Source organism: Panthera pardus, unplaced genomic scaffold (assembly GCF_024362965.1).
Source record: "Panthera pardus isolate Hobbes unplaced genomic scaffold, ASM2436296v1 HiC_scaffold_13, whole genome shotgun sequence".
Classification (NCBI taxonomy): Eukaryota; Metazoa; Chordata; class Mammalia; order Carnivora; family Felidae; genus Panthera; species Panthera pardus.
In genome coordinates, this window is record NW_026526688.1 from 192,978,253 (window position 1) to 192,991,362 (window position 13,110).

The following is a 13,110-nucleotide window of genomic DNA, read 5'->3' on the forward strand; positions in this document are numbered from 1 at the left end:
ACTAAATGTATGACTTTAGGCATATTATATAATCTCTCTGAACTTCCACTTCCAGTCTACCAAATGGAAGACGATAATACCAACCTCATAAGGCTGTTGGAAGAGTGGGAGGTAAAACACATGGGTGGCTTCTATCCTACAGAATTCTTTCCCCAACATGACCCATAACCATGGCATTTATACTTTATGTGTAGAAAGGATACAAAATAAGATCCTGGGACAAGGTCATTCATTCAGAAATGTATCATTTCCGAGAAGTGTCGGTATTTACCTTCCCTTAATTACCTGTATCAATAAGAAAGCTTTAGGGTGGTCATCTTCAAAACAAAGACCATTACCAGGGCACCTGGGTGGCTCAGTCGGTTAAGCAGCCAACTTCGGCTCAGATCCTGATCTCACAGTTCGTGAGTTCAAGCCCCGCGTTGGGCTCTGTGCTGACAGCTCAGAGCCTGGAGCCCGCTTCGGATTCTGTGTCTCCCTCTCTCTCTCTGTCCCTCCCCCACTCATGCTCTGTCCTCTCTCTCTCTCTCTCTCTCTCTCAAAAATAAATAAACATTAAAAAAAAGGCCGCTACCAACATATAAACAACATAAAAGCACATATGAAAATTAAAATGAAATAATTTAACATAAAATTTTCGTTTTAATTTCATACCATAATTTTTTCATGAGTATTAGAAAGTCAACGTAAAAACTATTCCAATAACATAAGTTATTTTTAAACGTTGGGGGAAAGGCTCCCAGCTCTAGTGTTGGCATCATGACAGAAGATCCCCCCCAAGTCCTCAGCTTCCCAGCAGTAGCTTGTCTCCTGAGTTACCCATGCTGATGCAGACCACAAGACTCAAAGATCTGAAACCACCATGCTGACTGGCTCATATCTTAGATCTGCAAGATGAATGCTCAGGATATTTCACACATTGAAGAAACCTGATAGGCCTATGACAAGAGAGAGGGAAAAAAACAAAAACAAAAACAAAAACAGGAGATCAAGAGGCAGTACAGTATATCTATGGTTCAATTCCCCAGTGCACATAGCCTCTTCATTAGCAACAAAAGAATACATGAACCACTCCACATGCAAACAATTTCCTCTCCTGCAGTGACAGCACAGAGAAAGGTCAAATCCAGGAGTGAACAACTTAAAGCGTGGCCCAATCTGGTTTCATGTCACTTGTAAAGCCAGAGAAATAAATACTGAGAAGATATGTTTGATGACAATGCGTGGAGATGAAAACAAATGTCTGGCTCTAACATGTCACAAGTACGTGCTATGAATGTCAGCTGATGACCAGAAACAACGGAGGCAGCAGCCTGAGATGAGGGCTCTCCAATATTTTCTGCTGATTTGCTTTCTTCTCTCCAGAAGCTTCCTGAGAGAGGATTGAGCCACAGGGTCAGAGATAGAGAGAGGGTAAAGACTCTCTGGAGGAAGGCTGGTGGCCACCAGGAGGAAGACCGCCCGCCGTTTGCACAGAACAAATCCTAGATACGAATCTAGCCAGTGAGGGCCTCTCAGTTTCATGAAAATGAGATAACAAATCAATAGGGTCCAGTGGGAGTGGCTGGTCTATGGACAAGAGTGGATAGTGAGGATTGTGGTCCATTAAATTGTAGCTGAACCTGATTTTGTTAAATGTGAGTCAAGAAAGAGAGAAATCTTTAGAGGCAGCAACCAGCACCCCTGGGCTCCTGGGATGGGCCATCTCAGGCTTGTCTCTAGCCAACTATCATGACCAGCTGGACACAGTGGCTCCAATCCTCGCCAATATGGTAACCTGGAATCCTCCACGTGAATACATTCGGTGGGGAGGGGGGGGGGGGGGAGGGCGGGAGGAGGGAAGTGTCCTTTTCCTTAAGGAGATACTGCTATGGAAAAGAAATCTTTCTAAGACCTGAGAAGGTGGCTAAGATTCTGAAGCCACCTTTGTTTTATACTAAATGAAGAGAACAGGAATACGTTCCTTAACTAGTTTTTAATTTGGGGAAACTCAATTTTGGAAAAGAAGTAGCAATTATGCTGTTAAGATGCTCTCTCTCCATAAATATAAAAATATTCATATCCAGTGTTCCAATAAAATGGACACACTTTGGATATGTTGGACAACATGTTGATGGATAGAGACAGAGTATATTTTGAAGTAACTTACAGGGAGTAGTGCACCCTTTAGGTTCTTAAAAAATATGCCACAAGGGGGCACTAACCAGGAAAACACACTGACATTTTTCCAGTAATCCAAAAAAGTACTGTTAACCTTCTGTTGATTCCACTGGTTAAAACATGAAGAAATCCTGTAGAATCCTGAAGAAAACGTGAAGAAATCCTGTACATATTTCATCAGGACTGTGAGTGTGTGCATGCAGAAAAAAGGAAAAGGACGTGAAGGGGATACAGCCAAAGGTTAATAGTATTCGTCCCCAGGTGGGATTTATAAAGGGGTAACAGCAGAATCCACAGGAAGTCTGATCTATATAAATGTATTCACACTTCTGTTTGCCTATTAAACAATCACACCAAAACAGCTGGACAAAAGTTGGTTAAATTGGAAGGTACGTCTGACATGGAGTGATTTCAACTTCAGGATATGTCGATATGCATGATATTCACTGTAGGCTCCCGTGGGGACAAGCAGCTTTCTTGAAAAGCCACAGAACTCTTACCATACAAGGGGCCCCGAGGAGCTGGTAATTTAAAGAATCATGCTGAATATATTACAGCCTCATGGTTGGAGAAAAGGACCAGTGACTTCAAATATGACCCCCAAGTTTAAGGTCACATGAGCTGATGCTCAGCATGACAGGTGTTGGCTTACAAATCACTTCCTTTGATGTTGGCCACTTTGATGTGGGCCAAGTCCAGACGGAAGGTAGCCTTTTGCATCTTCCCAGGTAGAGAACAAGTGAGCTCAACTGGAGCCTGCAGTAGGCATGAATGAGGCTGACTGATGGCCATTAATACAAGAAAGGGGAATAATTAAAATGAGGGGGGAGGGGAGAAGGATGTTGAGGATAGTTGAGGATGAGACCCAGGCCCATTCCCCAATCTTCTCCTAGGTCTTTAGCGTCCCATTTTCCCGACACAACACATCTTTGAGTAACTTAGACGGGTCAGATGTCTGCAATGTTTCTTTTACAGTTGTTCTTGTCCCTTTGTTCTGATTGTTTTCCCATCTGACTGTGGTGGAAAGCGTGTGTTCTTCCCAGAGAGCAGTTTCCAGAGAGCAGCCAGCTGACTGAGGGGGAATTCAGGTCATTTTGAGACAAAAGCCCTCAGTGAATGTTCTTGGAATCTGTCCTTCTGCCTTTCTGCTAGGGTTGGTGGGAGAAGGTGGTGACAGAAGGAGACAGGAAAAGGGTTCCCAGATTCCAACATCTGTGTTCTCTGAGAATTTTTTACTCTCTGCATCAGTCTTATTGTAAGCCGTCACTTATGGGAAAATCTCCAAAGATGCTTCTGGAAGGAGTCCCTGCTTAGAAATGAGTGAGGGTCCCAGTTTAGATAGCAAAGTTGCTGATGACTTTAAAAATATATACCTATCTGTAATTGTAAACTTTTCCCTAATAAACACATATTACTGGTAAAAAAAAAAAAATTAAGATTTTTGCATTTTCTAATTTATGAAAGATAAAGTTTGGTAGACTTCCATGTGGCAACTTACCAAGAGTCAGGCATCTATGCTGAGATCCAACTAAAGAAACTTCACATGCAAAATATTGCCATGTCACAAAGGTTGTACAAAATCTTTGCATTTGACAAAACGTGCTTTTGTTCCCCTGCAAGTCAGCAGGTTTGCACCCCTGTGTCAGGCCTCTCATGTGGGAAGCCAGGAAAAGGTCATCATCCTAGATCACCATCAAGGCCCGAGAGGGGCTCCCACTGCCCTCCTGGCTCAGAAGAGGCTGAGGAAAGGGGGAAAAAATGCCTATAGATGGCAAGACAGCCATTTCTTTTTTTTCAGAAGTCAATTACCTGTAATTATCCTCGCAGGTAAATGTAATATTCCTTTTGCTTAGAATCAGTTTCAGATTTTTAATGGAGGCATCCGAACACGAGTCACTGGGAAAGAAAGAAAAAAAGAGTTAAATGACAAGGTCTTGCAACCATTTCCTGAGTCTCTCGGTTTCTTCTAGGTAGCAAGCCCTGGGCAAGCCCCTGGGAAAAGTGGAAGCAGAAGTTGCTTTTTTTTTTTTTTAACCTTTATTTATTTTTGAGACAGAGAGAGACAGAGCATGAATGGGGGAGGGTCAGAGAGAGGGAGATACAGAATCCGAAACAGGCTCCAGGCTCCGAGCTGTCAGCACAGAGCCCGACGTGGGGCTCGAACTCACGGACCGCGAGATCATGACCTGAGCCGAAGTCAGCCGCTTAACCCACTGAGCCACCCAGGTGCCCCCAGAAGTTGCTTTTAAGAGCTCACAGGCCAGCAGGGGAGTAGCGATGAAATTGAGAGGTTGTTGCGATGGGCCGAATGCTGAGCCCATCATTTCCTGAGCCAACCTGTTCTCAATGCATTCTTGTGACTGTGGCTTTTTCCCTGGACTGATTCCTAAGATAACCCTGAGAATATACATGCACAACGTAGTAACATATACCTGGAAATATTTCTGATGTCCTGCATCACCCAGGCCTGTAGCGTATGAACCTTCTCTGGATGCAAATTAAAGACTTCCACACGTGCAAAAGTGCTAAGGTAAGAAGAGGCAGAGAACATTGTTAACCCCAAACGGAATCGTTCAGCCAACCACAGGCCTCGTCAAAAACCAGCAGGCAGGGAACCACTGGACCGAGCCTGCGTTGTGGGATTGACCCATGATTTGCACTAGAAACGGCCATTCTCATTCATCGTGACCCTCGCTGAACAGGATTCTCAAAATAAGATTCTTCATCGGGACATTGATGATGATTCTTCAAGCACTTGCTCTTCAAAGAGGAGCCTCCCACCAACATCCTGAGCATCGTCTGGGACCCAGTTAGACCTAGAGAATCTCAGCCCACCAGCACCTGCTGAATCAGAATCTGCAGCCAAACAGTCCCCAGACGACCCACACTCAGTGAGGCTCGAGATGCACTCCTCTGAGAGCCCCGGATGCCCTGCTCTGACTCCAGTCCTAAACTCTTCTCCACTGGTCTCGGACAGCTGCCACTCTTGCGGCAAGAACTTGGACCCCAAATATCAGATTATGAAATCCCGGAATGTTGACGCTCTCACCCAAAAGCCTACAAGCTTGGGGTCAGAGGAAGACGATGGGGCATCTGGGTGGCTCAGTCGGTTAAGTGTTCAACTCTTGATTTCGGCTCAGGTCATGATCTCACGGTTCGTGAGTTCAAGCCCTGTGTCGGGCTCCATTGACAGTACTGGGCATCCTTGGGATTCCCTCTCTCTCCCTCTCTCTCTCTCGTGCACGTGCACGTGCTCTCCTTCTTTCAAAATAAATGAACTTAAAAAAAAAACTCTAAAAAAAAAAGAAGAAGACAAAAAGATGCTTCTTTGCAGAAGTCAATATCAAAACCGGAGAGAAGGAAAATTAATTTGGGGTACCCAGAGTGCCAGGAGCACTTCAATAGCCGCCCCTCCTCTCGATCCAGCCTTATCCAGAGGAAGAGTGGCGAACAAAGGCTGGAAAAGTAACCATATGGTAAAAACTGTATAGAAAGAGGTCAGAGAGGGAAGGCATTGGTGTGGCCCAGTTCAGCGCTGCAGATTAAATGAGAGAGTAATAGCTACGACTCACTGAGCCGTCTCTGTGTTGTGAGACACAGAGCTCAGCACTTTCCATACATTATCTCAGTTCATCTTCAAATCATCAACACCTCTGCAGGTGCATGCCACAGGGGCTCCCAAGGGTCACACAGGAAGACCAGAGCCCCTACTTTTAACACTATCATAATATGGAAGTTAAAAGCCCCTACTTTTGGGGCGCCTGGGTGGCTCAGTCGGTTAAGCGGCTGACTTTGGCTCAGGTCACGATCTCGCGGTCCGTGAGTTCGAGCCCCGCGTCGGGCTCTGGGCTGATGGCTCAGAGCCTGGAGCCTGCTTCCGATTCTGTGTCTCCCGCTCTCTCTGACCCTCCCCTGTTCATGCTCTGTCTCTCTCTGTCTCAAAAATAAATAAACGTTAAAAAAAATAAATAAATAAAATAAAAAAATAAAAAAATTTAAAAAAAAAAGCCCCTACTTTTAACACTATCATAATATGGAAGTTAAAAGCCCCTACTTTTAACACTATCATAAGTTAGGGGCAATGCCTATACAGATAGTTAAGGGCCAAGAACCCAGCCCAGTAGTGGTTTGACTGCTCAACTATGATGCCCACTCTTCACAGGGGACAGAGGAGTCAAACCAGGCAGGTCTTCGTGGATGGAGAGGATTAAACAGGTGGGTGCGGGGAGGGGAGCCAGGCATGAGGGAACCCCATGAACAAAGGTGGTAAATGGGAGAGCTCAGAGCACTGCACCAGGCCTCAAAAAGCCAAGAGGAGGGACTGGACACAGTGCAAGGGCCGTTAGGACATTTAGAGGATTTTATGAAAAGGAGACACCAGACAAAAACACTGACTTAGACAAATCTCTCCGTAGAAAACAAACATTTTACCTTTTCGGCCCAAATCTTCAGTACTGACTTAACCATGAAAAGCATATTCTTCTAGGGATGAAATATTTACGAGGAGGCTGTGCTAACACTTGCAAATAGGATGCAAAGAAACGAGTACCTTCTTTCATCAAAGGTGTTATGGACGGACCCATTGAGCAACACATGGACCACACCACAGGCATCTTCTGCAAACTTAAAAGGAAAAAGACAAGAAGCTGGCCATTCCTCAGCACGCAAATTTCACTGCCACACTCCAGCAGCTCCTTCCAAAATAACTCTCGGCTTTAGCTGGTGAAGGAGGGAGTAGCCTGTGTGTGTCTAGCTCAGTAATGCCAGGTGGATGTAATTTTCATCCCAAGCCATTGGCAGGATTCTGCTTCAGATGAGAATTCTGGAAGCAGATGCTCCCATCTGTGTTTGAACAATGAAGGTCAACATCATTGTCGACAGTGTCGTTAAATTGATGGCTCAGAAGTTGGAAGTCCAGGGAGTAAGAGAAATATTGCTGGAGGAGGAAGACAAAAGTGCTTTCTTGGTGCCATGCACTGTAGACGCTGCACATTTCCCTTAGGGAGAGCAGGGTGGACAATTCAGGGGCAAAGGAAAAGGGGACACAAAAAAAGGGGAAACTGAGGAGAGAAGGTGTCACAGGCCTGCACAGGTGCAAAGGGAAAGAGAGAATGAATGAACGAATATATCATTGAGCAGGGAGTTATTTCTTCATGCAATAAACGTTCAGCTGGAATCTTCACCAGGTGCTGAAAAAACAAAAAGAATGAAGCAAAACAATCTACGTGTTCTCTCCAAGAAGCACCCCCCACGCCCCTGGGACCAGCTCAGGTCCACTCCTGTATGATACTGTGCCAATGAGCTCATTGCGGGTTCAGTCGCCAGTAATGAGCACTCTTTGAGAGCTGTGACCTTGGCTGTCCTGCCTGTCACCACAGCCCTGGAGTCTTAGAGCTAGTGCATGGCACGGAATGGGTGCCCAGAGAAAATCTGTGGAGGGAAAGGAGGGAAGGAGGAAGGGAGGGAAATGGAAGCAGGAAGTCCAAATACTCAGCGATGGAGATTAGGAAAGGAACAGAAAAAGCATCCCAGAGGCCAACAAAAGCTAAGTCCAGCAGGACAGATAGGATCTCACCTGGTAAAGACTGAGGCAGCTGCAAACAGAAAGGCCAAGGGGTCTGAGAAAAGAGTAGTTTGGTGAAACCCTCAGTGGATGTGCAATTTGGGTAGAAAAGTGAGTTCAGGGCACCATGAATGCTTGGCCAAGGAACCTGGCCTTTATTCTGCAGGTGAGAAAACACCACTGAACAATCTGAAACCAAATTATTAGAATCCAGTGCAGCTTCTGTTTTTCTACTCGGACAAAGTAGAAAGAGGCCCATTAGTACCAATCAAAGTGCTAAGTCAACAGAGTCCTTCCGGGGTGCCAAAAACTCAAGTCCCCATGAAATAAGCATTGGGTTAATTTGCCCCAAGGTCACATCACTTGGAAGCAAGGAAGCAGAGTGGGGATTCAAACCCCAAGCAGCTCTCTCTTGTCAGAAAAAGAAACGATCTTGGGGCACCTGGGTGGCTCAGTTGGTTAAGCATCTGACTTGAGTTCAGGTCATGATCTGGCAGTTCGTGGGTTCAAGCTCCGCATCCGACTCTGTGCTGACAGCTCGGAGCCTGGAGCCTGCTTCGGATTCTGTGTCTCCCTCTCTCTCTGTCCCTCCCCTGATTGTGCTCTGTCTCTCTCAGTCTCTCAAAAATAAAGAAACATTACAATTTTTAAAAAAGAAAGGATCTTGTCTGATAAAACAAGGTTGTCTAGGCACATCTACGAGCGTTTGGCCAACAGAAAGCTGCAGCCCCAGGGGATGGCAGGGCATCTTTGGTCACCTTCACCACTGTGCTCGCTCCTAGCTCCAAGTAGGTGCTTGACACATATGAAATGTGACGGGGGTGCCTGGGTGGCTCAATTGGTTGAGCGTCTGACTCTTGATTTCGGCTCAGGTCATGATCCCAGGGTCATGGATCCAGCCCCCTGTTGGGCTCTGCACTGAGTGTGGAGCCTGCTTAGGATTGTCTCTCTCAAGGTGCCTGGTGCCTTGTTCGGTTAAGCAACCAGTTCTTGATTTGAGCTCAGGTCACCATCTCATGGTTTCTGAGTTTAAGCCCTGCATCAGGCTCTGCATTGTAGGCACAGAGCCTGCTTGGCAATCTTTGTCTTCCTTTCTCTCTCTCTCTCTCTCTCTGACTCTCTCTTTCTCAAAAATAAACTTTAAAAAAAAGGATTCTCTCTCTCCCTCGGCCCCTCTCCCACTCACACTCTCCCTCTAAAATAAAAAATTAAAATTAAAAAAATAATAAAAAATAAAAGTTGTTCACAACAGCACTGTCCCAAAACATATCAGAGAAGGAGAAAATAAATAGGAACTTCTCTCAGAAACAGCAAGCAAGCAAACATACAATAACAACAAACTCTACAGTGCCTGTGTATAATTATACAGCACTTAGTAGGTGCTCAGCAAATATTTGTTAAAGGAATGCATTCTGAGTTAGCGAAGAAAGTGGCATTTTGACATAGCAGCAACCCCATGGGACAGGTATTATTCTCATCCCCATTTGGCAAGTGAGGAATCTGAAGGCCAGAACGGTTTAAAGAATCTGTCCAAGTTTAAATGGTCTCCTTACTTCAAATCCCAGACTAGCCCCTCGTCTCCACCATGCCAGAGTTTACCGGAATCTCCTTAAGGGTGTGAGGCTTTCGACTCCACTACTTACTAGCCCAAGTGACCTTGGATGGGTCACCTAACCTCTGAGTCTTAGTGTCTTCACCTGTAACATGGGGATTTGCACCTTCCCACAGCACCTACTGTGAGGATCAAATGAGGAGACACAGGCAGAGCACCTGGTTCAGGACTTGGCATAAATAGGCACTCAACAAATGTGAGTTTCACTTGCCCCAGCTCCTCAGATGTCTACACTCAATTCCAGAGAATTATAAATAGTATAGACTTACTTTCTCCCGTTTTCTCTCCTTCGGTTCTTTCTTTCCCATTTTCCTTAGTTCACTTGCAAAGAAGCAACTTATAAGAAAAATAAGTATGTCCCAAGGCAGCTTGCAGTGAAGTCAGAAATAGATAGCAGTGGGGAAGGGATGAGTCCTTCCTCGCCTGAATTCTGGCTTTGGAGCCAGACAATTTGGGATAAACTCCCAGATCTGCCACTTACTACGTACGTTTAGTAGACGGTTTATTTATACCTGCACCTCTGTTTCGTTATCTAGAAAATGAGTATGATACTCATGCCACCCACTTCATAGGATTCTTCTGGGGGTGAAAGCTTTTAACCCACGTGAAGATGCCTGTATCTGGTGCCCAGTAAGTGGTCTGTAAATGTTGATTATTCAGACTCTCCCAGGAATCTAAGATAGGTCAATGCCTAGATCAGAGGATTAAACCAAGCTGAAGGTTCCTGGCAGCCAAAGCCCAAAAATGGAAAAGAGCAAGGACTTGTCATCTAGGGCCTATGGGACCTCTATGAATGCCCTAAAATTGTATGTGAAAGTATTCTGATATGTGCTTTGGTACCTTTATTCTCAAGGAAGAATCCTAAACTTTTGTTCCTAAATGAGCCTGTGATCCAAAGAGAATGAACACCAACCACTGACTTGATGACCTCTTCAGTTCTTCGGTCGCCAAAATGCTAAAATTTCCCTTTTGGTACTTACCCTTTTGGACACAGTATTCCAGAATACAGAAACAGAGTTGTTGCTACAGTCTTTCCTCCGGTCTGGACAAGATTGATAGTTCATTTCTAAAAGACATAGTTTATAGAGAATAATTAAAGTAGGAAAGAAAGGGTATAATTAAAGTCCATTCCTCCCAGGCTGTTTGATCACCGTGGAGCCATTTTCCAATGGCATGGCTGCCAAGATGGAAGACGGACAATGGACTCCTCTCGCCCCACTTTGACTAAATGCCCCTGAATCCCTTCCAAGTCCTTACCTTACCCTCCAAATCCCAGACAGGAACACAATGACAAGGTTTGAGTCATCATTCTGGGAAACTGCAGCTGAAGTTCATCTGACAGAGACAAGCCCTAGGCATTATCCCCTTGTCCAGGAAAAACTAGAGCTAACGCTGGGCCCGCAGGAGCCACTCTTGCCAAATATCCCTCTGCTTCTTGCCAGCTCCCTTGTTGACAGCTTTCCTCCCCCTCCTGATGCAGTCTCCACATCCCCAGGCTCAGAGAGCCCCCGAGTCCATCTACACTCACTCTCCCCCATCGAGACAGGCTCAGGAGTTGGTGAGATACAGCAGATACAGCGCACGAGCACATTGTTTCTGAGGTACCTCCCCCAAACGTATCTGCCTTAATGCACCACCGTTTAAAAAAAAATTTTTGAGGTATAATTGACACATAAAATTGTAAGATATTTATAAATTTTTTAACGTTTATTCATTTTTGAGAGACAGAGACAGAGCGTGAGTGGGGAGGGGGGGAGAGAGAGAGAGAGAGAGAGAGAGAGACAAAATCCGAAGCAGGCTCTAGGCTCTGAGCTGTCAGCACAGAGCCTGACCAGGGCTCAGACTCACAAACCGTGAGATCATGAGCCAAGCTGAAGTGGGACGCTTAACCAACTGAGCCACCCAGGCGCCCCCTAAAATTATAAGCCATTGAAAGTGTACAATGTGAGGATCCTACATAGAGACATATACATAGAGACATTGTGCAAAGATGCCCCCATGTGGAGTTAATGTAACACATTCATCACCTCCCGCATTTACCTTTGTGTGTGTGAGCTGTGTGTTCGAGAACATTTAACTTCTACTGTCTTAGCAAATTTCAATTAGATAATACAGTGTTAGCAACTCTAGTACATTAGAACCTCAGACCTCATTCACCTCATAACTGGAAGTCTGTGCCCTCTTACCGACCTCTCCCTCATCCCACACCTCCTCCCAGCCCCTGGAAACCACTTTTCTCTCTGTTTCTAGGAGTTTGATGTTTTTCGTTTGTTTGTTTGTTTGTTTTTTGATTCCACATATAATTGATACCATGCAGTACTTGTCATGTGTCTGGCTTATTTCACTTTGCACAATGCCCTGAGATTTCTCCGTGTTGTTGCAAATGAGATTTCCTTTTTTTTTTTTTTAATTTTTTTTTTAACGTTTTATTTATTTTTGAGACAGAGAGAGACAGAGCATGAACGGGGGAGGGGCAGAGACAGAGGGAGACACAGAATCGGAAGCAGGCTCCAGGCTCTGAGCCATCAACCCAGAGCCCGACGCGGGGCTCGAACTCACGGACCGCGAGATCGTAACCTGAGCCGAAGTCGGACGCTTAACCGACTGAGCCACCCAGGCGCCCTGAGATTTCCTTTTTTAAAAAAGAGAATGAATAATATTCCCTTGTGTCTGTACGTGTGTATGTGTACATACTTCCTCTGTTTTATCCATTGCACTTGACGACACGCACAGTCATTGAGACTTAGGTCCCGAGGATAAAGAGACGAATCCGATAGAAGCCCTGCTTTCAGAGACCACATGATCTAATACAACCAAATCAATGGGAGAAAGATCAACCTGGGTTGGAGGGGGTATGCAGCACCATTTGGGAAGGCTGGTGCAGCGCTAGGTTTTGCAGGAAGAATAGGAGTCTTCGGCCAGACCAGACAGAAAGGTGCTCTAGGCAGAGAGGACACATGCAAAGGCCCAACAGGTTTAGATTAGCACCACCAGAACAGACGGGTGAGGAGGGAATGATGGATGATAAGGCATAAGAAAGACAGAGCCCAGACCATGCTAAGGAACTTAGACTTTATCCTAGAGGTGAAATTGAGGTTTCAGGTCAAAGACAGAAACCATCCCACTGCGGTGGCCACCTGGAGGCCAGCCCAGAGAGGTAAGGAGTGAGCAGTAAGAATCTTACAACAGTCCCACCAAGAAAGCAGGGTGCGTTCGAGTGCTGGACTCAGGCAGCAGAAATGGCGATAGAAAAGGCAAACACGTTGGTGACTGACTGGATACGGGACAGGAGGGCAGAGTGAGAATGAGGGCAGAATCTGCAGCCGTCTGACTTCCATTCTGAATTATCAAGCAGGCAGGGCAGGTGCATGACGAGAGGCCCTGGAACTTTCTTCTGTCCCAAAAGGCAGGCATGGGGCAGCAGTTTCCTCTGTGGATATGTGTACAGCTGACCCTAGAGAAGCAGCCGTCTTTCTACCTCCTCCAGTGATGAGTTAAATTTTGTCCCCTCAAAAGATATGTTAAAGACTTAACCCCTCAGTACCTGGGAACGTGACCTTGTTTGGAAAAAGGGTCTTTGCTGATATAATCGGTTAAGATGAGGTCATTAGTGTGGGTGGGTCCTAGTCCAATAGGAGTGGTATCTCTTTTTTTTTTTTAATGTTTGTTTGTTTTTGAGATAGAGACAGAGTACGGGGGTGGGGGTGGGGGGCAGAAGCAGAGAGAGAGGGAGACAAAGAATCCGAAGCAGGCTCCAGGCTCTGAGCAATCAGCA

The 13,110-nt window shown here is 45.6% G+C and overlaps 1 protein-coding gene across 1 annotated transcript in view; it reads right to left on the bottom strand.

Moving 5' to 3' along the window:
- Nucleotides 1-619: 619 nt before the first annotated feature.
- Nucleotides 620-13,110, bottom strand: part of CD38 (CD38 molecule) — a 57,342-nt gene continuing 44,851 nt past the window's right edge. The window contains exons 4-8 of the mRNA XM_019453658.2: nucleotides 10,316-10,401; nucleotides 6,710-6,783; nucleotides 4,593-4,685; nucleotides 3,970-4,056; nucleotides 620-938 (exon numbers count right to left, since the gene is read on the bottom strand). Of these exons, the coding sequence (XP_019309203.2) occupies nucleotides 875-938; nucleotides 3,970-4,056; nucleotides 4,593-4,685; nucleotides 6,710-6,783; nucleotides 10,316-10,401 (404 nt within the window). The 3' untranslated portion in view covers nucleotides 620-874. The remainder of the gene's footprint in view (nucleotides 939-3,969; nucleotides 4,057-4,592; nucleotides 4,686-6,709; nucleotides 6,784-10,315; nucleotides 10,402-13,110) is intronic.